Consider the following 25,861-nt stretch of genomic DNA (forward strand, 5'->3'; position numbering starts at 1 on the left):
ACTTAGTCTGTAAAATACAATTTTTACCGATTGTTCTGTAAAATACGGTGTTTTACCGCTTTTCAGCATTTAAAAGTGACGAATTTCTGTAATTTACAGAAAATTACCGTAAACTGTAAATAAAATTACGGATTGAACCTGTAAATGGCTGCAATTCCGTAATACTGTAAAAAACTATTACGTATGTACAGTAAAAATAATGTTTTACAAAACAAACTGTACAGTTAAGTACGATATTTTTGAAAAAGTACGATTTGTGAATTACGTGCTGTCAAACTTATTTATTGCCCACCTTTTTAAAGTTGGTTATGACTCGTTTCTCCGGTGTTATAAAGTGCGCAATTGAAAGTGTTTGAAAAATGAGTAAATACTCCAACAAACTTAAGCTTTCGATGGAGGAACAGAAGATCTTTTTCGTTAGTAAGTAAAATTAAAACAATTATTATTATTTTTATTATTAATTTCGATTATATTTTTTAGATGGTTCTCGAGATGAATGAAGATCCCATCATGTGTTTTTCCTACGGTCAGCTCGGGCACCACCTCCATCACCATCCATGCGCTATCAGCATTTGTGTTCCCTGCAGAAGTGAAAAGATGCATCGGGAAAATGCATCCACCGAATATGAACTCTGGGTACCTTCATGTTCCAAATCACAATGCTGTTAACAGTTTTCCGACACAGACGGAAAATGCATGCATATTAAAGACATTGTAGCTAATAACATTCGTAGAAAAAAAATATACCAAATAACCTATTTATCTTATTGTTAACTTCAAATTTGAAAAAAGAAAAAATACTCCATGCATCCATAAAAAATGCAGTAACAAAATAATCGGTAATTTTTACCGAACAAATTTTAGATCGACCGGTAAACATTTTAGAGCATTTTCGGTAAAAATTTACAGAGCGGTAAATGCAAAATTTACAGTATGTATCGGTAAATTTTGACAGCTCAGCTGAATATGAATTTACTGAATGTACTGTAAAACATAAAAATGACCGAATCGATTACCGAATGTTCAGCTGTTCCATATTCGGTAAAAAATTACAATGTTCTGTAAAAAAATCTTAGTGTGTACTAAAGAGTATAAATAGAGATAACCCCGCTCAAATTCCTATTCCTACACTGAGGTAAATAAAATTAAGAATTTCATAAGGCTCGACTTATGAACAACACATGTGAATTTCATAAGCGTGATTTATGAATAATTTTCGGGTCACATGAGGTAGCTCTTATACGGCTTTAACAATTGCATTTTCCCAAGCGTGGAAATACGAGTGGTCAACACACGGGCCCCGTAATCTCTGTTCCGAATTAATTATTTTTTTGCCAACATTATTTTTCATAAAGCAAATCAATGAAATTCATACTGATTTCTTGTGGCTAAATTTCATAAGTGTTTTTTATAGAATTCTTACGTTCTTTTGCCTGCGTGTACACAAAATACAAGCTCCTATTGCAGTTAACAAATAAGATTTATTATATAAGACCACGTTGTCCCATAGAGGTAACTCTAAGACTAGAAGGTCCCGAAATAACGTGCTCACCTTTTTGGCTCAGCTCTGGTAGTGGCTTCGGTCCCAAGCTAATCAATTCACCCCTCGAAACATAGGAAAAACCAATAACCCCTCATTTTATCTGTCAAACTTTCATAGCGAATCAAAACAAACATTGCGTAGTAATAGAATTTCGACTAGAATGGGGTACGTTAATCGTTAGCTTGGGACCAATAGGCTAGTCAAGTAGTGAGCCAATTTTAAATCGTTAGTTTCGTATTGATTGTTGGTTGTCCTACGTGACCATTGCGTACAACCCCATAGGGCTGTCCCTTGTAGTTTTTTGTATGACCGGCAGCTAGTTGGCAAACCGATTTCGTTAATGAATATCGAGAATAGCAGCGGTCCCAAATTGCTGCCTTGAGGAACACCTGAGTTGTTTGAAAAATATTCCGATTGATCAGAGCCGATTTTCACACAAATCTCTCGCTTGGTAAGATACGCTTCAAACCAACGAGTAAGTAAAATGGCATGATCAACCCGGTCGAAAGCAGCCTTGAGATCCGTGTGTACGACGTCCACCTGTGCTCTTGCCTCCATATTCCGTAGGCATAGGGAAATGAAAGGAACGAGGTTTGTTGAGACCGAAGGTTTGGGGTGGAAACCATGTTGGTCAAGAGGAATGAGATTTCCAACGCGAAGGAAACACACCTTGTTGTAATGAAATATTGAACAGCTTTGAAAGCGGAGAGGATAGCTCTGTTGAGCATATTTTGAGTATGCACGATGGAATGCCATCAGGTCCAACTGCGTTCGAGAATTTCAGCTTCGACAAGGTCCAATGTGATCGTGAAAATATCAAATCTGAACGCGTATCTGGGAGTATCTTCGATCCTTTCGGCAACTTGGCTTAACGATGCCGTTGAGTCGTTGAAAACACTCTTGAAATGCTCTGGTTACATTTTTCTCAACCGGTAGCGCATCCTCTTTCCTTCTTGTCTTCACAAACGTCCAGAATAGCTTAGGATTACGCCGGAGATTGGTCTGCATACGTCTTGAGTACTTCTTGTGTAGAAAACGTTTGTACATTCGATAGCCATTACTTGCTAACGAAAATAATCGCTTAGTGAATTGATTACGGGACTGGCTGTATTTGCGAAGAGCCTGCGGTCACACACGCTTTAAGTGTTGTAATCGAGCATTAGACCATGTAGGATTTGGAGGAAGTCCCCTCAGAGGCACACAATCCAATAATAATCGACTCATCAATCGGCTTCATCAATGGACGAACACAAGTCAAGCGACTGCCAATCTACCTGGGCCAGGGAGTGATTCAATGCAACGAAGTCAGTTCTACGAAAGTCCAGGCTTTGTACATCAACGGTGTCTCCATCTAATGAATTGATGAAAGCTTCCAACGCTGGGTGATCGGCATCTAGATGTATCACAAGATCAAGCGGCCGAGAGTTTCTGTTTGTTACAGAATTAATTTACGTTAAACCATGCAAAAGAGCACCTCAGGAAGCAGGTATGTACGACCGAAGAATTTCAATGGTTAGATTACCATTCGCGGAAATATTCCAAACTCGATTCCAAACAAGCCCGTAGAGTCCTAACTTATAATATTGAAAGGTAATATTTAATTCAGTGTATTCATGCTGAATCCAACAACAGCATCGGTGTGCTGACAGCTACTACAAGAGTATGTGTTAACATACACACTTAGATTTTTTTGCCGAGATGGGCACCACCGAGCAGCTCGTCATTTTATTTTGCTGGAAATTCAGCAAAAAATATGTTTGTTAGCTGAGATTTCGGCAAAATTCCCGTTTGTTAGCTGAATCTCGGCAAGTTTTTCACTGAGATCCAGCAAAATAGAATGCCGAGCTGCTCGGTGGTGCCCATCTCGGCGAAAAAATCTAAGTGTGTACGTAACTTCCTCGGTAACTTCGAACTAGATCTGGCTGGAACACGCAACTGTCATGGTGTGGGTGTGAGCAAGATATACGTCGTGGGAGCGCGTAATTGGCAAATCAAAGTTGGCACTCGTGGAGAATAGAAGAACTATGAAAGTGATGATGGTTTCAAAATTTTCCAAGGGGAGGTATACGAGTGCAATCTTAAAATGCTTTTATTTTGCAAATGGAGCATTTTATTTAAATCTGGTTGCTGCTACAGTGGTAGAAAAGCTGAAATCTATGTATTCTATATTATGTCTATTGAGTAGTCTTAAGTTTTCTACTAACGTAGCATTAACCAGATTTAAATAAATTGCCATATATGTTTCGAGGAGTGATTCGATTAGCTTGGGACCGAAGAGAGTACCAGAGCTGAGCCAAAAAGTTGAGCACGTTTCTTCGGGACCTTCTAGTCTTAGAGTTACCTCCATGATTCTACTTTGCCTCCATTCTACTTATCTATGGAATCTATAGTATCTACACTTCAGATTATTTCTCATCAAAGATATCAAGCTGAACAATTCATTAGGTCCATTTAGTAACATTTATCGATTCTCTTCATCGACTTTCTCTTTGGTTAATAACGTTTTTAGTCGTGTTTGTCGTATCAGAAGCTAGATAATAGACTGGAGAGTTATAACAACCATCACCATCAAGATAGCGCTATAACATGTTATAACCATAGAGGTAACTCTAAGACCAGAAGGTCCCGAAGAAACGAGCTCAACTTTTTGGCTCAGCTCTGGTACTATCTTCGGTCCCAAGCTAATCGATGCACCCCTCGAAACATAGGAAAATCCACTAACCCCTCATTTTATCTGTCAAACTTTCATAGCGAATCAAAACAAACATAGTGTAGTACTGGAATTTATACTATAAGGGGATACGTTAGTCGATTTGCTTGGGACCAATAGACTAGTCAAGTAGTCAGCCAATTTAAAATCGTTAGTTTCGTATTGATTGTTGTTATAACTTTGTAGTCTGAACGAACTATTCAGACTACAGAGTTATAACATGTTATAGCGCTATCTTGATGGTGGTTTCTGTGTTGCAATTATTTGACAACCGTTATAACATGTTATAACTCAAAACCAACCATTGAAATGGCCTTAACTTCATTTTGTAAACAAACCTTGTTAGGCCATTTTCTCGCGAACAGAAGTTCGCAAAGGCAAACCAACATAATGAACAGGTAGGGAAAATTCTTCTCTACCCGATTGTGGTTTAGGTTTGCGAATGAAGCAGAAAATGGTCTTACAAGGTTTGTTTACAAAATGGAGTTAAGGCCATTTCAATTGTTGGTCTTGAACTCTCCAGTCTGCACAGCATTTTAGCTTCGATTACCTAAAATTATCGGTATTTTTTACCGATAAGTATCGTTACTTTTTACTTGAAATAGGCTATTTTTACTATATATTAGCTAATTTTTAACGTTAATTATTGGTAATCCATGATTACCGATAATTAAGGTATGTACACTTTCTTCGATTATCGGTAATTTCTACCGATATCTAGGTATTCTTTACTAACTTTTAGGTATGCGCATCTTGGCGTGCACAGAATTACCGGTTCAATCGGTTCAATGCACATTAATTTAAACCCCCAACCTAATCCCTAAAACAAACCAGCACCCACTGGGCATCTGTGAGTGTTTGGACGTCTTGAATTGACAGCCGCAGCTGTCATTTTTGTCATCAGATGACGTCTCTTTCAGTGCTGTTGGGTTGGCAACGGTCTGTGATCGGTCGTCGTCGTGTCAGAAAGAGCCTCGCGAAGAAGAAAGAGCCATCGTCCGTCGTCCCTCCCGTATCACTGCGCTGCATACCAGTAATCAGTCGTCGTCGTCAGTCGCGAAGAAAAATCTCCATTGAAAAAAGTGTCTTGAATTAATTGGAAACGCGATTAATTAGGTGGTGCGTCGCGAAAGAAAGAACTTTTTCTACGAAACTACTAGCTGCCGTCGTCGTCGGTCGCGGTCGTTCCAGCTATACACGGAGAGTGTGTGTGAAAAGAATCGGAGTATATTTAGTGCGAAATCTGTGGCTGAATTCGAGTGGCCTACCGAGAAAGGATTTACATTATCTGCTTCGGATCGAAAGGGAGAGAGAGAGCTTCAATAGGAGGAAATGTCCGCATCCGCGATGAGTCCCGAATAGTAAGTGTAGTTTGCTGGGCGAAAAATTTCTTGCTGCTGCTGACTGCCCATTTTTCCACGTCCCTCTCATCCCCCGCCATGGTTCCATTACGCCCTCCGCTCCGACCCGCGGAGTACTCTTTTTTCCTGCCTGGTAATAGTGTTGATGATGGTGATGACGATGACGACGTTCGTCTCTGTTACGTCGTTGTAGCGGATCTAATGGCAACAAAGGCCTGGAGAAACCTGGCTGAGAATTGAGTGAGATGAATCAGAATCGAGAAAGTGTTGGACGAAATGCAGTTTCCTGCCGTCTACCCATGGACGGTGAAAACTCCTCCAATTTTGTGTGTTCAACAATCGATTTTGATTTCACACTGCTGCTGGTGCTGCTGCCTGTCTCGATGGCTAGTAGTGTGTAGTTGTGTTCCGCACTAGCTAGAGCGAGACGGAGAACGAGAAATAAGCCACCGAAAGTGATATCAGACACAAAACACTCCAGAGCGCCTCTCTGGTGGTTGGTGTAGCCTTTTCCGTATCCATTTGGGGGTATGCATTTGCTACACGGGGAGGATTAAGCTCTGCCAGTTGATTTGATAAGCTGTTCTACTTTGGGTGACATGTGAAGCAGGATGTACGCTGGCAACAAAGGAAATTCCAGAACGTACGTACAGAGTCATTTTTGCGACTCCTGGGAGCCATCATCGTCGTCATCGTCATCGTCCAAGTGGTAGTAGTCATCGTCATCGGTTGCAGCTGAGTGTGCGTGAATGAAATGAGTCACTGTAGCCTGCCTGCCTTCCTGCACTGTTGTGTGTCTTCCATCGGTCCCAAAAACGACACCAACAGCAGTGCCCCGCGCTCTCGCTCACACTCATTAAGCTGATATACGTATTACAACACATAACATCACCATCATCATTGGAGCAGTTCTTACTCATCCGTTTTTTTGATAAAACTTCCTCAGTAGTGTGCTGATTATTTGTTTTACTTCGCCAGCATTCTCGGTAACGAGCACTAGAATTTAAATGGCTCAAGAGTGGCTCAAATGTATTGGCTGTAGCAGTCCGGTCAATCGAAACTAGTGGCGATAATAACAATAACAACACGAAAATGGGCACCATTGCAAGGTCTTCCTACCGTTTCGCTATGGTCGCCATAATATTATGCGACGAACTTCTAAAAAATACTTCCTCAGCGTGACATCACTCACCCTAATGTATGTTGGCGGAAATGCAATCAGTAAGAGGTATGCGTTAACATCTCAAAGGCAGATTGGAATAAGCAATAATACTTGAAAGTAGCATGAACAACGGTTTTCCTCTGCTCAAGCCGACACCATTAACCGTACTTCGCATTGTTTTGAGAGTATAATTCCAAAGGAAGTTTTAGGGGAATTACAAGGATATTTCCTAGGCCATCTCGAAAAGAGTTTTTAGATTATTTTAAGGAGAATTCCAAGAAAGTTTGAAAATGAATTTAGAGGAGAACTCCGAGATATTATTCTGAGGTGAATCGCACGGAAATTCTAATGAGAATTTAAGCAAATTTAAAAAATAAATATATAGAAGTTTCAGTGAACCAAATTCAAAGAGTGAATTTGTTGGCGTATTCTGTAGAGAATTTCTGGTCTGGTACGTTTAAAGAAATCTGAAAAGAACTCTGATGGGACCTGATTCTAAAGGAAATACTTGAGTACAATCTAATAAAATCCTGTTAAGGGTTTTGAGCGAATTTTCAAGGTAGTTAGACAAATGTTGATGATTTCGAATGCAAAACCAAATTCAAAATTCAGGAAAAATGCTAAGTAATGACCCATTTAACCTTGTAATTGCTGAATGATGTAGTCATGTTTAAAAATACGCTAGTTCTCGATTCCTTTTACGAAGGGACGTATCAGCTTTTGTAAACAATGCATTTGATCGTCGATTTGGCGTAACTGGTAGCTCGTCCACGCATACTTACACCACTATCAGGTAGGGTAAAGTTTCTTCTATCTGATGGTAGTGTTAGTATGCGTGGGCGAGCTACCAGTTACGCCAAATTGACGATCAAATGCATTGTTTACAAAAGCTGATACGTCCCTTCGAAAAAGTAATCGAGAGTTGGTGAATAGGTTAAAAGTGAGGTTACGAGAAGCCACTGGGTCATAGATAAATGAACCGGTCGGATTGAATCGATGTATTCATTACCCCATTGAAATTGGGTTGTTTTCAATTCATAACCGGGAATTCAAAAATTAGAATGGACACCCTGCGATCATCAAAAATTAGCCCAACAATAGTTATTCGATAATCGATAACAAGACTATTTTAGACATCCCTAATATCCCACCATCTATATTACTGTGAGCTGTGTCTATTTGATGTTTTCGTTCGCCAATAATGGTTGAGTTGATTAAACTTAAACATTATCTTCATATGCCTGGAAGTCTCGATTTGCCTAATGTGTGTCAGTAAATCACGTGATTTTTATTTTGTTCGCGGGGGCGACCCAGGCGTAGTGTTTAACATCCATACCTCTCACGCCAAAGTCACGAGTTCAAATCTCACCCCCCGGACAAGTCACGAATGACCAAGTGTGTTAAAGTGCAAGGTTAAAGTGACTATAATAATTAAAAAAAAAAAATAATAATTTCTCTAATGCTGCTGCTAGTTTAATCGTAGTGAGGAGTAAAGTTAAGGTTATAATGGCATTAACGCATATGCGTAAATTAAGGCTCAGATACCAATCCGATTTTATTAAGCATTTGAAGATACGATATTAGTGTCATTGGGAATATCGGCAAGTAGATAGTTGTATTATAAAAGGGGATGTATATACACCACGTGAATACTTTAGAAGGGGGAGGTCGGCGAATGTTCACGGTCCATACAAATTGCTAAAATGATTTATAACTCCCTATTCACCTACTGTAAAAAATAGTAAAATTAAACAAAACTTCTTTCGCTCCTTACTGTATACAGTGTTTGTGCTCAATTTTGCCAGCCACTCTCCCCGTCTGGTTTTTTGACGTAGAACTAAGTATTTGTAGACTATATTGGTGTGGAAAAAAATGTTGCGAAATAGTGTTAGATTTTGAACACGTGTAACATGGTCATTTATGAAGGAAATTAAATTTTAATTACACCATTTTATACAGAGTGAATATAAGATTTGTTTGGAATAAATAAGATAGTTGTTTATCAATGGGTAACCATTGAAAATGATCAATGTTTTTAGCCGCAATCAACCAATCTCATGCTCGCTCGCTATAGCTATAGAGAGAACAAAGAGGAGAGCCTCAGTCCGCATCGTGCTCTCTTGCCGTGCGGATCTATTTGCTTTTTGCTTAAGGAAGTGTTACTACTACCTAAAGCTACAACAAATTTAAACAGCACTTTTCAGTGCTCAACCTGTAAAAATTTTCTACCTTGTTCAACTTAGGATTGGGCGATCTTCAGAGAAAAATCGATCTTGACGGATCGATCTTATATTTGACTCTAGAATCGACCCACTGATTAAATCAGTACCAAAGAATCGATCTTTGATAGATCGATCTTTTGATTTTTATTTCAATACGCTTGTTTACGTTGGTACCCCAATAAATTATTTCCTTTATAATATTCAATTAAATGTTTTCGTGACGGTGAGGGGCTGTTCATTAACTACGTAGACAGTTTTTTTTTGGGATTCTTGAACCACCCACCCCCTCTCCCTGTGCATATCATTTTTTTTAAATTTGTATGGGCCGTGTTCCCAACCCCCATAACCTATCTACGTCGAGGGGGACGACTCTATCTACGATGCAGAAAAGATTGTGTTTTGCTGTGGCTAGCTGCGCGCACGCTGAGTAGATAGAAAGAAGATTGATGACGATTCTGAAGATTTCCTGCAAAAAGATGATGCTCGATGCAAGTAGATGCGACAAATGAAAGAAGATTTTTCGAAGATTGATTCGCAAATAGGGACGTCATTGTAGGGAGCGATGCTGATGTTGACGTTATGTTCGTTAAATTTACTACGCAGTCTGTGGTGAGAGTAAATCGTTTTTTCGATGTAAATATTCTTTACAAAAATTTGAAGATCGAAAGAAGAGATCGATTTTTTTAATCTTTTCGTGGACAAAGAATCGATCCGAAAAATCGGAAATCGGGATGAAAAAGATCGATCTTCCAAAGATCGATCTAAGATCGCCCAATCCTAGTTCAACTCCTCTTATTCCTCTTCGATCCTTGTTTGGACCCTACCCGAGGTAATCCTTCTTGGATATCGATTTGGAAAATTCCTCTTCGATCCTTCAGATTCTTATAGTAATCTGCTTGGAAGTCGATTTGGATAAAAAATTTACTGCCGCCATGGCGCCTAAACGCAAAAGAAAGGGGCAAACTCTTGACCCCCCTTCTGATGAAATTAATTTGAGTAATCAATTTGATTTGCTCACGGATGATGAGAATGATCCATCATCCAAGAAAAATTCTAGTAAACTTTCCCGGCTTAATGCCAAGAAGGAAAAGATTCCCCCTATTGTGATAACCACTACCGATTTCCATGCTCTTCGCATGGAACTTTTGAATTTCGTGAAAGTTAAGTTTTCACTACAAATTGGACGTCGGGGTGAATGCCGTGTATTGGCTGAAACCTTGGACGGATTTAAATGTCTTCTCAAGTATCTTACTGAGAAGAAGCACAAATTTTTTACTTACGACACCAAAACTGAACGTGTGTTCAAGGTTGTCATGAAAGGACTGCCCAGTGGTGAATCCCTGGATCAGATCAAAGATGAACTGGCAAAATTACTTGGAGTTGTGCCACTACAAGTAATCAAAATGAAAATGAAATCCCGTCCTGGCGATTCGCGCAACGGGATTTCTAATGATTTTTATTTAGTTCACTTCAAGTCTAGTGAACTAAACAACCTTAAGGCCTTAGAAAAAGCTAGCCTTATGCTCCATGTCCGAGTGAAGTGGGAACACTTCAGGAAGACTGGAGGAAATTTCCAAAACCTCACCCAGTGCCGTAAGTGCCAGGGATGGGGTCACGGAACTAAAAATTGCTACATGCCAGCTAAATGCATGAATTGTGGTGATTCCTCTCACGCAAAGGACGACTGTCCTGTGAAGGAAGATCCTAAGAAATTTAAATGTTCAAATTGTGGTGAAAACCACAAATCCAATTTTTGGGAATGTAAGACTCGCAAAGCGATCCTACAATCTCGTTCTAACCGACAGGTAGGAAACGCTCCACGTTTCCGACCAGGTACAAATTCCTCTGCTGTTAACAACGGTCAGCGAGGAACAAATTCTACATTCGTACCCGTAGGTACAAATATCACCCCTGCTTCAAATGTTTCATCTGTACCTACACCCCTCGCTGCTAACAATGTTCAGCGAGTTAATGGAGCTACCTATGCTGCTATTGCAGCGGGTAGAAATCAAAATACTAACCAACGTTCTAACGGAAATTTTGACAATTTTGACTTAGGAAGCATTACTGCTCCTAAAATGGAATTTTTACAGAATTCATTAATTGACATGATTTCTGATATGCTTAAATCTAACTCCATGTTTGATGCTATTCAAACTGGAGTAAAATTTGCTAATAATATTGTCATGACTTTAAAATTCAGTAATGGATTTTAAAGCATTAAACATTTTAAATTGGAATGCTCGATCTCTTAAAGATAATGAAGACGAGCTATTTAATTTTTTGAGAGTTCATAACGTGCACATTGCCGTTATAACTGAAACGTTCCTTAAACCTGACCATAAGGTTAAGAAGGACGCAAATTACTTGATTTATAGAAATGATCGTCTTGATGGACCCTGTGGTGGCGTTGCCATCATTATTCATAGACGAATCAAACACAAAATACTTTCTTCATTTGAAACCAAAGTTTTTGAAACTTTGGGAGTTTCTGTTGAAACAAAATTTGGACAACTTACGTTTATAGCTGCCTATTTGCCATTCCAATGCGTAGGCCAGCAAAAGAATTTTCTCAAGGGTGACCTCCAGAAACTTACCCGTCATAGGTCTAAATTCTTTATTATTGGTGATTTTAATGCAAAACACCGCTCATGGAATAATGCTCAAAGCAATTCCAATGGTAATATTCTGTTTGATGATTGTTCTGCAGGTTATTACACTATTCAATATCCAAACAGCCCAACATGCTTTTCTTCTGCAAGAAATCCCTCAACTATTGATTTGGTCTTAACTGATTCATGTCATCTTTGTAGCCAATTGGTTACTCATGCTGACTTCGGTTCTGATCACCTTCCAGTAACTTTTGAAATATCCCAAGAAATAATTTCTAATCCCAACAGCTTTACTTTCAATTACCATAGGGCTGATTGGGAGCAATATCGAACATTTATGGAATATAACTTCGATCCAAACATTCCTTTGCAAACCAAAGATGAAATTAATTATGCTCTTGAATCTCTGACTACTTCTATAGTTGAAGCAAGAGCTGCCTCAGTACCAAAATGCGAGGTTAAATTCGATTCAATTATAATAGACGATGATCTTCAGCTCTTGATCCGTCTTAAAAATGTCCGTAGGAGACAATATCAAAGAACACGCGATCCTGCCATGAAAGTTATCTGGCGGGATTTGCAAAAACAAATTAAAAAGCGATTCTCTGCCCTGAGGAACAAAACTTTTGAAAATAATGTTTCTAAATTAGACCCGAGTTCCAAACCCTTTTGGAAACTCACAAAAATTTTGAAAAAACCTCAAAAGCCAATTCCAGCGCTTAAAGAAGGTGGTAAAATTTTGATCACAAATTTGGAAAAAGCTCAGAAACTTGCTAAGCAATTCGAGAGTTCCCATAATTTCAGTTTGGGTCTTACTAGTCCTATTGAGAATCAGGTTGCTCTGGATTTTCGGAATATTTTCTCTCGGGAAAATATTTTTGATGATTCCTGGGGGACTGATTTGGACGAAGTAAGGTCTATAACTAAAAAATTTCAAAATATGAAAGCTCCAGGTGATGATGGAATTTTCTATATCCTCATCAAAAAACTCCCAGAGAGTACCTTGTTTTTCCTGGTAAAATTATTTAACAGATGTTTCCATTTGGCATACTTTCCTAATAAATGGAAAAATGCAAAAGTTGTTCCAATTTTGAAGCCGGCTAAAAATCCAGCTGAAGCTTCTAGCTACCGTCCAATAAGTTTGCTTTCTTCAATAAGTAAACTTTTTGAAAAAATAATTTTGAATAGAATGATGCTTCACATCAATACGAACTCAATTTTTGCAGATGAGCAGTTTGGATTTCGCCATGGGCATTCAACTACTCATCAACTCTTGAGAGTTACCAATTTAATTCGTTCAAACAAATCTGAAGGCCACTCAACTGTAGTTGCTCTTCTAGACATAGAAAAAGCATTCGACAGTGTTTGGCATGAAGGTTTGATTGCTAAATTGAAAAAGTTTAATTTTCCACTTTACATTATGAAATTAGTTCAAAATTATTTAACTGACAGAACTCTGCAGGTAAATTATCAAAATTCCAAATCTAATCGACTACCTGTTAGAGCAGGAGTTCCTCAGGGTAGCATTCTTGGGCCTATATTGTATAACATTTTCACTTCGGACCTCCCTGATTTGCCTCAGGGTTGCCACAAATCTTTGTTCGCTGATGACACAGGCATTTCCGCTAAAGGAAGAAGTCTTCGTGTTATTTGCAGCAGACTGCAGAAAAGTTTAGATATTTTCTCTTCTTATTTACAAAAATGGAAGATTTCTCCCAACGCTTCCAAAACTCAACTTATAATATTTCCACATAAGCCCAGGGCTTCCTTTTTGAAACCTAGTAGTAGTCACATAGTCACTATGAACGGAGTTCCAATTTCCTGGTCAAACCAAGTGAAATATCTTGGATTAGTTCTTGACCAAAAACTAACTTTTAAAGATCACATTGAGGGCATTCAAGCCAAATGTAACAAATATATAAAATGTTTGTATCCTCTTATTAACAGGAAATCCAAACTTTGCCTGACGAATAAACTTCTAATATTTAAACAAGTTTTTAGACCGGCCATGCTTTACGCTGTGCCAATATGGTCTAGTTGTTGCACTACCAGGAAAAAAGCACTTCAAAAGATTCAGAACAAAATTCTGAAGATGATTTTGAAGTTGCCTCCCTGGTACAGTACTACCGAAGTACATAGAATTTCGAATGTTGAGACTTTAGCACAAATGTCCAACAAAATAATTAATAATTTCCGGCAAAAATCGTTACAATCCTCAATTGCAACGATTAATTCCCTTTATACTTAGATAGGATTAGTTTTAGTTATTTAGTTTTAAGCTATCAATTGTTATACTGACATGCAGGTTTAAAAACCTGTTTAAAATACTGAATTGCCAAGACAGGAACAATGTTAAAACACTTAGATATATATCATAACAATTAAGGCTGGTAAGTTACTGTAGTAACTGGAGCACCTAGGTTAAAAATGAAATGTAATTTATTTTGAATTTGGAACAAATAAAGAGTTAATAAAAAAAAAGAGGAGAGCCGATTGGGCGAGGTTATAAAAGAGTGTACCAGAATGGTTTGTGTCACACATAAATACAAGAAATAGAGATCATTTAAAGTAAAAAAAAGGGTTGTGTCAGTTCGTCGCGAATGTGACGGAGGACACTCGCCATACCGTTCGACGCTTGACTTGAATTTCCAACATCGAAATTGCCACCAAATGGAAGGATTCCAGCAAAGATGTTTTGATGGACAAAGCCTATTAAATGAAGGACAGTTCAGTTCAGCGGCACAATGCTACATTTGGCTACCTATTGTTTACTTTAAATTAACATCTCCATTAGATAGCAGATTGTTATCTTTGGCAAATTGACTCAAATGGATAAGTCATCGGTTTCATGCAATATTGCCACAACTCATAACATAGGTACCATTTTCAGTTAAATCGGTTAAAAGCTTACAAAATGTATACGCCGTATACACTTAGATTGTATTGCCGAGATTGGCGTCGCTGACTAGCTAGGTAAACTGAAAACGAATCTTATCCAGAGAGCGAGTCACTTTTATTCATTCGTAAGGAGAAATTTCTAAAAGCGTGCGCTATACTCTCGTTTATTAGCTGAATCTCGGCATGATTTTTACTGAGACCCAGCAAAATACAATTCCAAGTTACACTGCACTGAAACACTGCTCTTTACAATTGCCATTCAGGATCAAAAATCGGAATTTAATAGGTTGTAGCTGCGAAGATGTTGAATTGGATCACATTTTTTTTCCATTTTCAGCAAAAATTACGTTCAGAACTGACGTCAAAACAATTGAAAATCTATGTGCCTTTTAGATGTGTACAAAATAGTGCGATAAACCTGTTTTGTAACACTGTCCAAAATTTATAAAAAGACCAAAATCAACTATCATAAAAGTACCTAAAATATGTCTCTTTGATTTGTTTTTGTGTAGTTAAGTTCTTAAGAAGGGTATGACATAAATAATTGAAGAACCTTTTTTTTTCATTTTAAAATATTTTTATGGATTTGAAAAGAAAAATTAGCTTACAACTTATTTTCGATACAGTCCTTATGTAGGGTTTGAGCCAGTCGATTGTTAGTTTTATATGCTACTAGCTGAGTGTGCCCGGTCTTGCTCGGGATTCAATATTAGCTTGAGTTTATGCGCCGATTTAAAAAAAAAGCATGCTATATTGTACGTAGCCCCCCCCCCCCCCCTATTATCTAAGGGGCTACCCCCTATGATTATCTCCTTATACCCCCACACTCGCCCCCACATGCCTAATTTGGTTCCATTTGCTTGATTAGTTCTCGAGTTATGCAGAAATTTCTGTTTCATTTGTATGGGAGCCCCCCCTTACAGAAGGGGGAGGGGTCTCGAACCATCATAAGAACCTTCCACGGCCCCAAAAACCCCTGTATACAAATTTTCACGCCAATCGGTTCAGTAGTTTCCGAGTCTATAAGGGTCAGACAGACAGACAGAAATTCATTTTTATATATATAGATAATGACATTCTATTTATTCAATCACAACGTTTACTATTTTATAGATTTTTAATTGAGCACAGTAAGCAGATAAAATGAATTTAAGTTAACTCAAATAAGTTGCAGTTGAAAGCCACTTGTCTGTCATAGTTCTGCAACATATAGATTTGTGATGTCAGGTGCACTTTGAATTCTAAAGTTGTGTTGCCATGAATAAGAAAAAGATAAATCTAGTGAGGCTTTCAAAAGCAGAATCACAAGAAAGTGCCGAAGGATAGTCGAGTAATAATTCTAGCGATTCTGTCGACGGAAGAGAAAAGGAATCCAATTCCAGAACTTCCTGGGAGGCGCACCAGCTCCGACAAAACCGGTCTACAACAACAGAGTAACCGACTGAGAAGAATGCAGTGAATACGATTCACGAAGCGCTGGAAGCCGTCAAATTAGACGCTTAAAATTGATGGGAATTCACAGCATATTGTCCATGGCGTTTGCGTCACGATCTGAATAAAAACATACCAGCCTTCTTAAGAAATTGCGTTTCGATGATGATCCGAATAGCATCAGTGCCAAACTGGGACTGCGGAAAACTGCCGACAGGCAACTTCAGAAGCTGTCAGTCAGAGATTACGAAAATCATCAAATTGTCTCGAAGGGGTGCAGTGACTAATATCAAAAAATAACTATATTTTGTTTCCTAAATTAAAAATAATAAGTAAAATCAAAGTTTTCCGAATGTGGACTTCTTTTTTTAACGTAGGACTACGTTTGTCTTTACTATATAGGGGGTCACATTTAAAGCAATCTAGAGTTACTCAGAGAAACTCTCTTGCTCTCTGAGCGAATTTTTCTCTCATTGCTAGTGGATTTTTGCAAAAGGTCTTATTTTCAGCTGGATATTTAACCTCGTTTGTTTTGAAAGTGCTGAACAGCAGCAGAAGACTTATATTTCACAGTTGTGACAACTAGCACAAATTTCAGTTCTTCCTGAAATCCCTTGCTGATAGATGCTAGTGCACTAGAACCATAGAGGTAACTCTAAGACTAGAAGGTCCCGAAATAACGTGCTCAACTTTTTGGCTCAGCTCTGGTACTCTCTTCGGTCCCAAGCTGATCGATTCACCCCTCGAAACATAGGAAAAACGAATAACCCCTCATTTCATCTATCAAACTTTCATAGCGAATCAAAACAAACATTGCGTAGTACTAGAATTTCGACTAGAATGGGGTACGTTAATCGTTCGCTTGGGACCAATAGGCTAGTCAAGTAGTGAGCCAATTTAAAATCGTTAGTTTCGTATTGATTGTTGCTAGAACTGTATTAAGAAGTAGCCATCATAATGTAAACAGGACGTTACATTATGCTGGCTACTTTTTAGTACAGTTCTAGTACACTAGCACTAGCAAATAGGCACAGATGTAAACACCACATAAACCTGAACGGAAGAAGAGCAGCGGATACCAAACCCCAACAATTCGGAAAAAGGCTAGAACCTTTTTTTTAATACTTGATTAAGCCACAGGCTAGTTCATCTCCGAATCAAAGCCTAGAACGAAAATTTATGAACGATGCTGTGGGTAACAAGCAGTACCCGATTCAAATATGACGTCCACTTTTAAGGGAAGAGTGTCCTAGAATTTGTGTCAGTATGGGATGGTAGTGCAATCAAAAAACCTAGAAATCTCACATTTAAAAAGTAGATCAACTGATACTGCAAAACGTAATACCATAGAGGTAACTCTAAGACCACTGGGTCCCGAAGAAAATCTTTATTATTTTTGGCTCACTCAGTACCAGAACAACGGTCCCAAGCAGTCCCAAGCTATTTCACTCACCCCTGCATGTTCTGCATGAATCCACACACCCCTGATGTTATCTTGAAACGTTCTTTCTGTCAAGATTGTGATATCTTCATAGAATCACGAGACACTCTTGACTACTTGAGTTCTGAAATGGAAGTGGTTGTTTATTGCTTCATTTTTACAAATTCCTACTGGAGGAACTTGGAGTCGATTATGTATATGTTATTTACTCGATCACCAATCAGTGATCGATGTAAAGGGAGAGCGAGTAAAGAGAAAGAGAGAAACTACGGAGAAGGCTATTAGCACCGAGTGCGCTTGACAACGACACTTCGAGTGCGTTGTTCTGGAAATGTAATATGAGTAGGACACCTTTTGTGTCCTGTCGTAATTTATTGAAAACTGCTGTGGGTCTTCGAACTGCTCTATGCACTCATTTACATTTGTTGCATAAGCATTTCGAAGACATGGTATTAATTAGTTTGACGCGGCATGGTGCCGGTTGTATGACTTTATGTTTGTTACTAGGTGGGATTTGGCTACATGTGCATTCCGTATGCCACAATCTGTCAAACTTTCATAGCGAATCAAAACAAACATAGTGTAGTAATAGAATTTCAACTAGAATAGGGTACGTTAATCGTTTGCTTGGGACCAATAGGCTACTAAAGTGGTGAGCCAATTTAAAATCGTTAGTTTCGTATTGATTGTTGGTAATACCGTAGACCCCCGTCAATCTGTACGAACCTTTGTGCATATTAACCGAGGGGGGCGACTCTATCTACGCTGCAGAAAAGATTGTGTTGTGCTGTCGCTAGCTGCTCGCACGCTGAGTAGATATAAAGAAGATTGATGACGATTCTGAAGATTTCCTGCAAAAAGATGATGCGCGATGCAAGACGATTTTTCGAAGATAGATTCGCTAGTGTAAGATTTTTTGAGCATCTAAAATTGAGATTTAGATGTGTCGCCCCCCTCGATATTAACGGGGTTCATTTTTAATTTGAATATCTAAAGGGTGATACGGTCAAAATTTGGTCAAGGGAAAACGCGTGTAAATCGGTGAAATCGTTTATTTAAAAAATCAAATTAAATTTCTTTTTCAAGTTCAATTAGTATAAAATTCAGGAAAAATATTCAGTTAGGCTTCCGCTTTTCCAAATCCGAATTGTCGGGCCTTACGCTTGACCCCTGCCATCAGATTTTGTACAGCCACCTTGTCCACCTTCTTCGCCGCAGAAAGCCAGTTTGCCTTGAACTGCTGCTCGCCCTTAGCAGTTTTTTTGGTCTTCTTTAGGTTCCGCTTGACAATAGCCCAGTATTTCTCAATTGGGCGGAGCTCTGGCGTGTTGGGAGGGTTCTTGTCCTTGGGAACCACCTGCACGTTGTTGGCGGCGTACCACTCCACGGTCAAAATATGGTCAATATCAACTTGACGTATTTCTTTCAATTTTGCATTTAAAAAACCTGAACACCCCTCATTTTGAAGGTGTGTGTGTGTAGAATGTTGCTCCTATTTTGATTTTGGAATTCACTCTTCAGTTGTCAAAATGCCGTCCAAGCAAGAAGAGCAGCGTATCAAAATTTTGCTCGCGCATCGCGAAAATCCGAGCTACTCGCACGCAAAGTTGGCAAAATCGCTAAAAGTTGCCAAATCAACTGTTACAAATGTAATTAAAGTGTTTGGGGAACGTTTGTCGACAGCCAGGAAGTCTGGATCGGGGGGAAATCGAAAACCGGAAGCCGCTGAGACGACAAAGAAAGTTGCCGGTAGTTTCAAGCGAAACCCTAACCTCTCTCTCCGAGATGCCGCAAATAAGCTGGGTGTATCGTCTACAACCGTGCATCGAGCCAAAAAACGAGCCGGACTATCGACTTACAAGAAGGTAGTGACTCCAAATCGCGATGATAAACAAAATACGACGGCCAAAGCGCGATCCCGGAGGCTGTACACGACGATGCTGACGAAGTTTGACTGCGTGGTAATGGACGACGAAACCTACGTCAAAGCCGACTACAAGCAGCTTCCGGGACAGGAGTTTTATACGGCAAAAGGAAGGGGAAAGGTAGCAGAAAAGCAGCATTTTCATAGCTTCCGGGACTGTCAACCAAGAAATTTACGTGAAAGAGTGTTTGAATAAACGTCTGCTGCCTTTCCTGAAGAAACACGGTTGTTCCGTACTGTTTTGGCCGGATTTGGCATCTTGCCATTACGGTAAAAAGGCCATGGAGTGGTACGCCGCCAACAACGTGCAGGTGGTTCCCAAGGACAAGAACCCTCCCAACACGCCAGAGCTCCGCCCAATTGAGAAATACTGGGCTATTGTCAAGCGGAACCTAAAGAAGACCAAAAAAACTGCTAAGGGCGAGCAGCAGTTCAAGGCAAACTGGCTTTCTGCGGCGAAGAAGGTGGACAAGGTGGCTGTACAAAATCTGATGGCAGGGGTCAAGCGTAAGGCCCGGCAATTCGGATTTGGAAAAGCGGAAGCCTAACTGAATATTTTTCCTGAATTTTATACTAATTGAACTTGAAAAAGAAATTTAATTTGATTTTTTAAATAAACGATTTCACCGATTTACACGCGTTTTCCCTTGACCAAATTTTGACCGTATCACCCTTTAATGATGATCATTACGTTTATCGGTTTGTGCCGTGTGATCTAATACTAGGCGATTTGGGTTGGTACTGATCGATCGGCAATTAATATATTCAATTTATTAGGAGTAAGAACGGAAATCAAAGCTGTACAGTAATCTAGATAGAGTAAGTGTGAAGTGGGTCTGGGTTCAAGTATAGGTCACATCAGTAACATGTTCTTTGATACGGACACCTCTATTAGCGTGGCAAAAGATTGCTTCCGCTCTTTCAAACTTCACACTTGCTCTATCTAGAGTGCTACACGGTAAGAAAAAAGTACCCAACGACTAGTTCACTTTTACCTACTTTTGACTAGTTTGTTCCCTTTTCTCCTTCTAATTTGTCAAAAACGGGTAAACCCAACAGGGGTAGTAAAGTGTGGGAACACAATGTTGAGTATAATCATATTTACCTACTTTTGGGTACAACTAACTTACTTTGGGTATAAAGCGAGTGGAAAATTCCATCCGAATTGCACACAAGTAAATGAAAACTACTTTGACTCGCTTTACCTACTTTTGAGTTCCTGCACTATAGAGCCAAGATGAGCGAAAAGAACTTACTTTTGGGTACTTTTTTTCTTACCGTGTAAAGTTCTTACAGTACCAATCTGAATCGCCTAATGGCGTTCAGCTTAATGGCCGGACACCTAATGATTGTTGCGTCAAAATGGCAAGATCTACTGCATAGTATTTGCCAGCAAGATGATCTTTTGAAATGATTCGAATTCAAATCACTTAGTATGTTCAAACAGTGAACCGTTTCGTGAATCTACAGAGGTGGTTACTTGGGGCATACCGTAAAAAGCAGTTTGAGTCATGTAAAAGCGAATTCAATAATATTATATAATCCCCGATAATCAGGCGTCTTATGACCATTCTACAGATTCAGTTCAATTCAAATCGCCATATAAGAGTGCTTTACATTACATTTTATCGTTAATATGATTTGATATATTCGATTTAACCTTGTCAACTTGAATTGGTTGATTCAAATTAAATCGTATATGATGCCAAATGGCCAAACTTCCTATGCTGTTATTTAAAATTTGCACGAATATGAACTTCATTTTTGGTTTCCCATCAACGAATGAAATAAACATAAACAAATGGATTGGTTCATTTGTTTGTGTTGTGTATTGCTTGTTTTATATTTGTTCTCTAGTTCCTCTGAATAGATGTTTGATTCTCGTAATATTACGTTAAGTTCTCTCAACCTGGAACTCAAATTGATCAGATTTCATTAAATGCTATTCCATTCTAATTAGGATTAAATCGAAGACAACAAATCAAGAAGACTGGTAACTTTGCCAGAATCCAAGCGACAGATACAATAACGCTACGCTTGAGTGAAGGTGGAAACAACGCATAGAAAAATTAGCAAATACACAAACCCTTCTTCTGAGGATGTAATATTTGCTATCTAATTTGTTCGAAGCATTTACCTTTGAGCGACAGATGACGCAATTGTACCTGTCTCATAGCGTTCGTATGAGAAAATGGAAGAGTTGCCAGTCTTCTTGATTAAATACAATCTCCGGAGTCGGTAGGCAAGCCATTTTAGCAAATTAAAACTGATTGATTTATCCTTACATACTATTTTTTTTATATACCTGCTGAAAGAGTATAAAACATTCAAAAATTCCGAGGTCATTTCCAGTGTGCCCCAAAGGGTTAGAGTTTGATTGAAATAGCTTGATTAGTCCAGTCATACGCATTATGGATGTATGCAAGTGTAAATCAGCATCATCTGCCTTTTTTCAAGATGGCCGATTTTAGAGGCCTATATCAAGTCCTAGAAGTTTTTGGCACTCACAAATGAAGGTCGGTCAGATTGGTTGTAACCTCCTCAAACGTTAGGATGTCCTACTCATATTCCTAGTTGCATTAGTGATTTTTTATCGCATTAATAACCGCCGGTGTCCCACATCAAATTGCATCACGGAAAAAACGCTGTAGAAAAGTATTTGAGTAGAAGTAGTTTAGAGTGTATTGTTTACACTGTGTTGTTATCGCTGTTAGTTTTTCGAAAGTTGGAAAAAATGGCATCACCCGAAAAGCAACGTCGCGAATTTTTCACAAGCACCTGAAAAATCCTCTACTCTCTCATCGGGACATTGGAAAACAAACTCGGAATCGTGCAGTCAACGGTAAGTCGTGTTATTAAACGTTACTACGAAACTCTGAGCATCGAACGGAAGGAGAACTGCGGTCAGAATGGATGTTCTATTAGTGATCAGGATCACAAGCGTGTCGTGAAAGCGTTTAAGCGGAATCCCAATGCTTCGGTCAGGGATGTGGCCAAAAAGTTGAATCCGTCCAAGTCTTTCGTTCAGTGAGCCAAGGAACGAGAGGGACTGCATACGTACAAAGTGCAGAAGGTTCCAAATCGTGGCGAACGGCTAAATACGGTGGGAAAGTCACGGGCTCGGAAACTGTACATCCAGATGCTGACGAAGCCTCATTGTCTCATCATGGATGATGAGACTTACGCCAAAGCGGACTTCCGGCAGCTTCCGGGGCTACTGTTCTTCACCGCCCAGCACAAGTTTGATGTTCCGGAGGAAGTAAGGAAGCAGAAACTTTCAAAGTTTGCCAAGAAATACATGATTTGGCAAGCGATCTGCTCATGTGGCAAACGGAGTGCGCCGTTCGTGACTGTAAACGGGGAGATCTCCCTTAAGGAGTGTCTACAGAAGCGTCTGCTTCCTCTGTTGAAGCAACACGAGGGCCCTACGACCTTCTGGCCGGATCTAGCTAGTGGTGCAAAGCCAACGGGGTCACTTTCGTACCCAAGCACATAATGCCCTCCCCCCCCCCAACGCACCGGAACTAAGGCCCATCGAAAAATACTGGGCTATTATGAAGCAGGCACTACGGAAGCATCCCAAGGAGGTCAAACATGAAGAAACAGTGGGTTTCTGTACAGAAGAAGCTGCAGCCAGATGTTGCGCACTGTCGAAGAGGTGCGAGTGTACGGTTATGGTATTGAACTTGAATGAAATAAATATGCCAAAAGCGTACTAATGGGTTAAAAAGGATCGGTCAACTAGGTAATTTTCTACAGCGTTTTTTTCCGTGATGCAATTTGATGTGGGACACCCTTTATACTAGTCTTGGTTGATCGAAATGCTGCTAAAATAGACTTTCGATTGTTTCCGATTTCAAACAAATCACGACAAAAGAAGGATGGATGCACTGCTGGTTGAAAAGGTTAATTGGCATGCAATTGTTGCGAAGAAATCGTTTTGCAACTAACTAGGTACCTAATATAAGCCAACCATACACTGAGATTCTTGCAGTCGCAGTCCGCAACTGATTGAACGCTACGACACGATTACGTGCTTGGAGGCGGGTGATAAGGTTACAGCAGTTAATTGCTACTATCGGTGATGATATGCATCTGTTAGCAGCTTTCATGTCACGTTTGTTTGGGTATAGAGTGTTTGAATATAAAGGGTAAGGTGGATTTTATGTATCCATAACACGAACATCTTCAAGAACACGTTCAATGAATTATCGAAATGAGTCCATGGGGCATAGAGAAGATTGTGCATTTCCTCTTGAGCCTTCCTGGACCTGGACCTGGAGCCTGATGTCCTGTAGTGTCTACTGGACTAGTTCTAGATATTAACTAAATTTGCCTTCAAGCCACAGATTCTAGAATTTAGATCTTCGTTGAACAGCCTCCCTTTTTGCTATAGTTTGACTACTAGAACTTTATAACTTTACGCAAAATACTTTTTCGAGTTATCCTATCGATCCATTTCTCGACTTTATTGGCTTTCCTTTGTTCTGTTCGCTGTCTACCAGAATTCGTTCTGCTTGCTCAACCCACTGTAGACTGTTGTGTACACTGTAGAATCGATATGTTTCTTAGTTCTAACCGTTGTGACAAAATCGCTACAGTTTCAGAAACGGCCAGTCAACTAAAGGCTTTATAAATAGCGTAAAGTAATAAAGTATCCTGAGACCTTTCGATTATCGCATTTAATCCACCCACTAACAAGCCTCACAGCACACCTCCAGTCCGGCATAATCTATTTTTGCATATCCACCTAACCTCTTTATGCTGATATCTAAACTCAGCTCCATTGTCGTCGTCGTCGTCATCGTCATCATTGTGCGTCAGGCCAGCTAGCAGCGACAGCGAGCGAGCGAGAGTGCATCAGCTCTCTATTTAACGATCGCTGAAAGCAAACAACGCACAAGTCGCCAATTCAATATCATTGCATCCAACACGGGCGGGCGGGCGGTCACCATTGCAATTCAACGCAGAGACGACAGCGAGATTGCGCTATTTACAAAGGAACTTAGCTACGAAGTGGAAAACAACAACAACAACAACAAAAAATAGGAAAACAGACCAAACAACAACGACGCGGCATATGCTGGGGAGGGTTGAAGAAACTTGAAACTGTACAAAGTAAAGAAAGCAAGACAGACAGGGGAAATGCGAGAAGATGCTGGCAGGCCACGACGCAGGGGGTGCAATTTTCCTTTCCATTTTCATTGTTCGTTTGTTTTGGTGATTCAGGCGCTCGCTCGCTCACTTGTCGTCGCTTTTTTTTTGGGGTTCGTCTCTAGGCAGCAAACTTTCGGGTTCCTTAGTAAATGAATTTCCTAACAATTGCGTTCGACTACTAATCACTGGGACTAACCGTGCTGTATAGAGATAAGCAAGCCTCGATCAACTTTTATGAGAACGCATTTTTCTTGTTCTTTTTTTTTCAGCGACTACCTGTTCAAACTGCTGCTGATAGGCGACTCGGGAGTTGGAAAGTCTTGCCTTCTGTTGAGATTTGCCGTGAGTGTTGATCTAGATTAGCGGAGTAAATCGATAGTCAATTATATGTCTTCTTTGTTTTGCCATTACAGGACGATACATACACGGAAAGCTATATCAGCACAATCGGTGTAGATTTTGTAAGTATGGTTGCAAAGCTCAAAGTGTCATTTTCATGCGCAACAGCGAGACTAATTCGGTGTCTTTGTTTTACAGAAAATTAGAACCATTGATCTGGATGGCAAAACAATCAAATTGCAAATTGTGAGTATTTAAGGTCTCTTTATAGATAATCATCGGCGGATGAATTTTTGTGGCATTTCCTCAACGAGGTACAGACGAAATGTTCAGAGTTGCTCAAGAAATGTGATGGTGGTGATTACCGGGAAAAACCTTGAATTATCAGGAAAATTTCAAACACTTAGTTCAATCGAGTTGCTGAATTCTATGTTTTAGTTTGTGGTGATTGAATAAGCACCGTTCAGGGAGACAGGATCGGATTCGATTTTGTAATCTGTTTTAGGGCAAGGAAAGCGCTGTGTGATAATTTTGATCCACATTGCAACAGTTGGCCATTTGTGCAATTGTCAATAGAGAGCCTCCTAAATAAAGCTAAATTAATTAATTAATTGTCAATAGTGACCTATTAAAAATTGTTCTACGAATCTGCTTAAATGAACACTTCGACAGTGAGCATGCATAAGGGCGTAAACACGATAATCGATTCTCTCTTTAGTTAATAACTCGCTAGAATTAACGTTTCTCGATGCGTTTGCTGTTGCTTTTGATAGCCAATACAACCTGTTACAACTCTGCATTGAACAAATTCTAGAAAATAGTTTCGCTTAGCAGTAGCAATGCAAAGAGAAAATCGACGAAGAGAATCGATCATCGTGTTTACGCCCTTATGCATGCTCACTGTCGAAGTGTTCATTTAAGCAGATTCGTAGAAAAATTTCCTATCGATTTGCGTATTCAGAATTAAAATCCATCATCTCTGGTTAAAAATGAGACCACTTTCATGCTTATATTTTTAAGTCCCATGATTTTGTATATTTCTTTAAAACATACATCTCAAA

General features: G+C 39.4%; 2 protein-coding genes across 2 annotated transcripts in view; one reads left to right on the forward strand and one right to left on the reverse strand.

Moving 5' to 3' along the window:
- Nucleotides 1-25,861, reverse strand: part of LOC135697445 (zinc finger protein 479-like) — a 322,329-nt gene that overhangs the window by 170,785 nt on the left and 125,683 nt on the right. The gene's annotated exons all lie outside the window — the stretch shown is intronic.
- The window catches only part of Rab1 (RAS oncogene family member Rab1), a 32,317-nt gene continuing 11,652 nt past the window's right edge, over nucleotides 5,197-25,861 (forward strand). The window contains exons 1-4 of the mRNA XM_065217241.1: nucleotides 5,197-5,614; nucleotides 24,731-24,803; nucleotides 24,875-24,922; nucleotides 24,999-25,046. Coding sequence (XP_065073313.1) covers nucleotides 5,586-5,614; nucleotides 24,731-24,803; nucleotides 24,875-24,922; nucleotides 24,999-25,046 — 198 coding nt within the window. The 5' untranslated portion in view covers nucleotides 5,197-5,585. The remainder of the gene's footprint in view (nucleotides 5,615-24,730; nucleotides 24,804-24,874; nucleotides 24,923-24,998; nucleotides 25,047-25,861) is intronic.

The sequence above is a fragment of the Ochlerotatus camptorhynchus genome, unplaced genomic scaffold, assembly GCF_037179485.1.
Source record: "Ochlerotatus camptorhynchus isolate MF236.1 unplaced genomic scaffold, CSIRO-AGI_Acam_v1.1 ptg000070l, whole genome shotgun sequence".
In the NCBI taxonomy this organism is placed as follows: Eukaryota; Metazoa; Arthropoda; class Insecta; order Diptera; family Culicidae; genus Ochlerotatus; species Ochlerotatus camptorhynchus.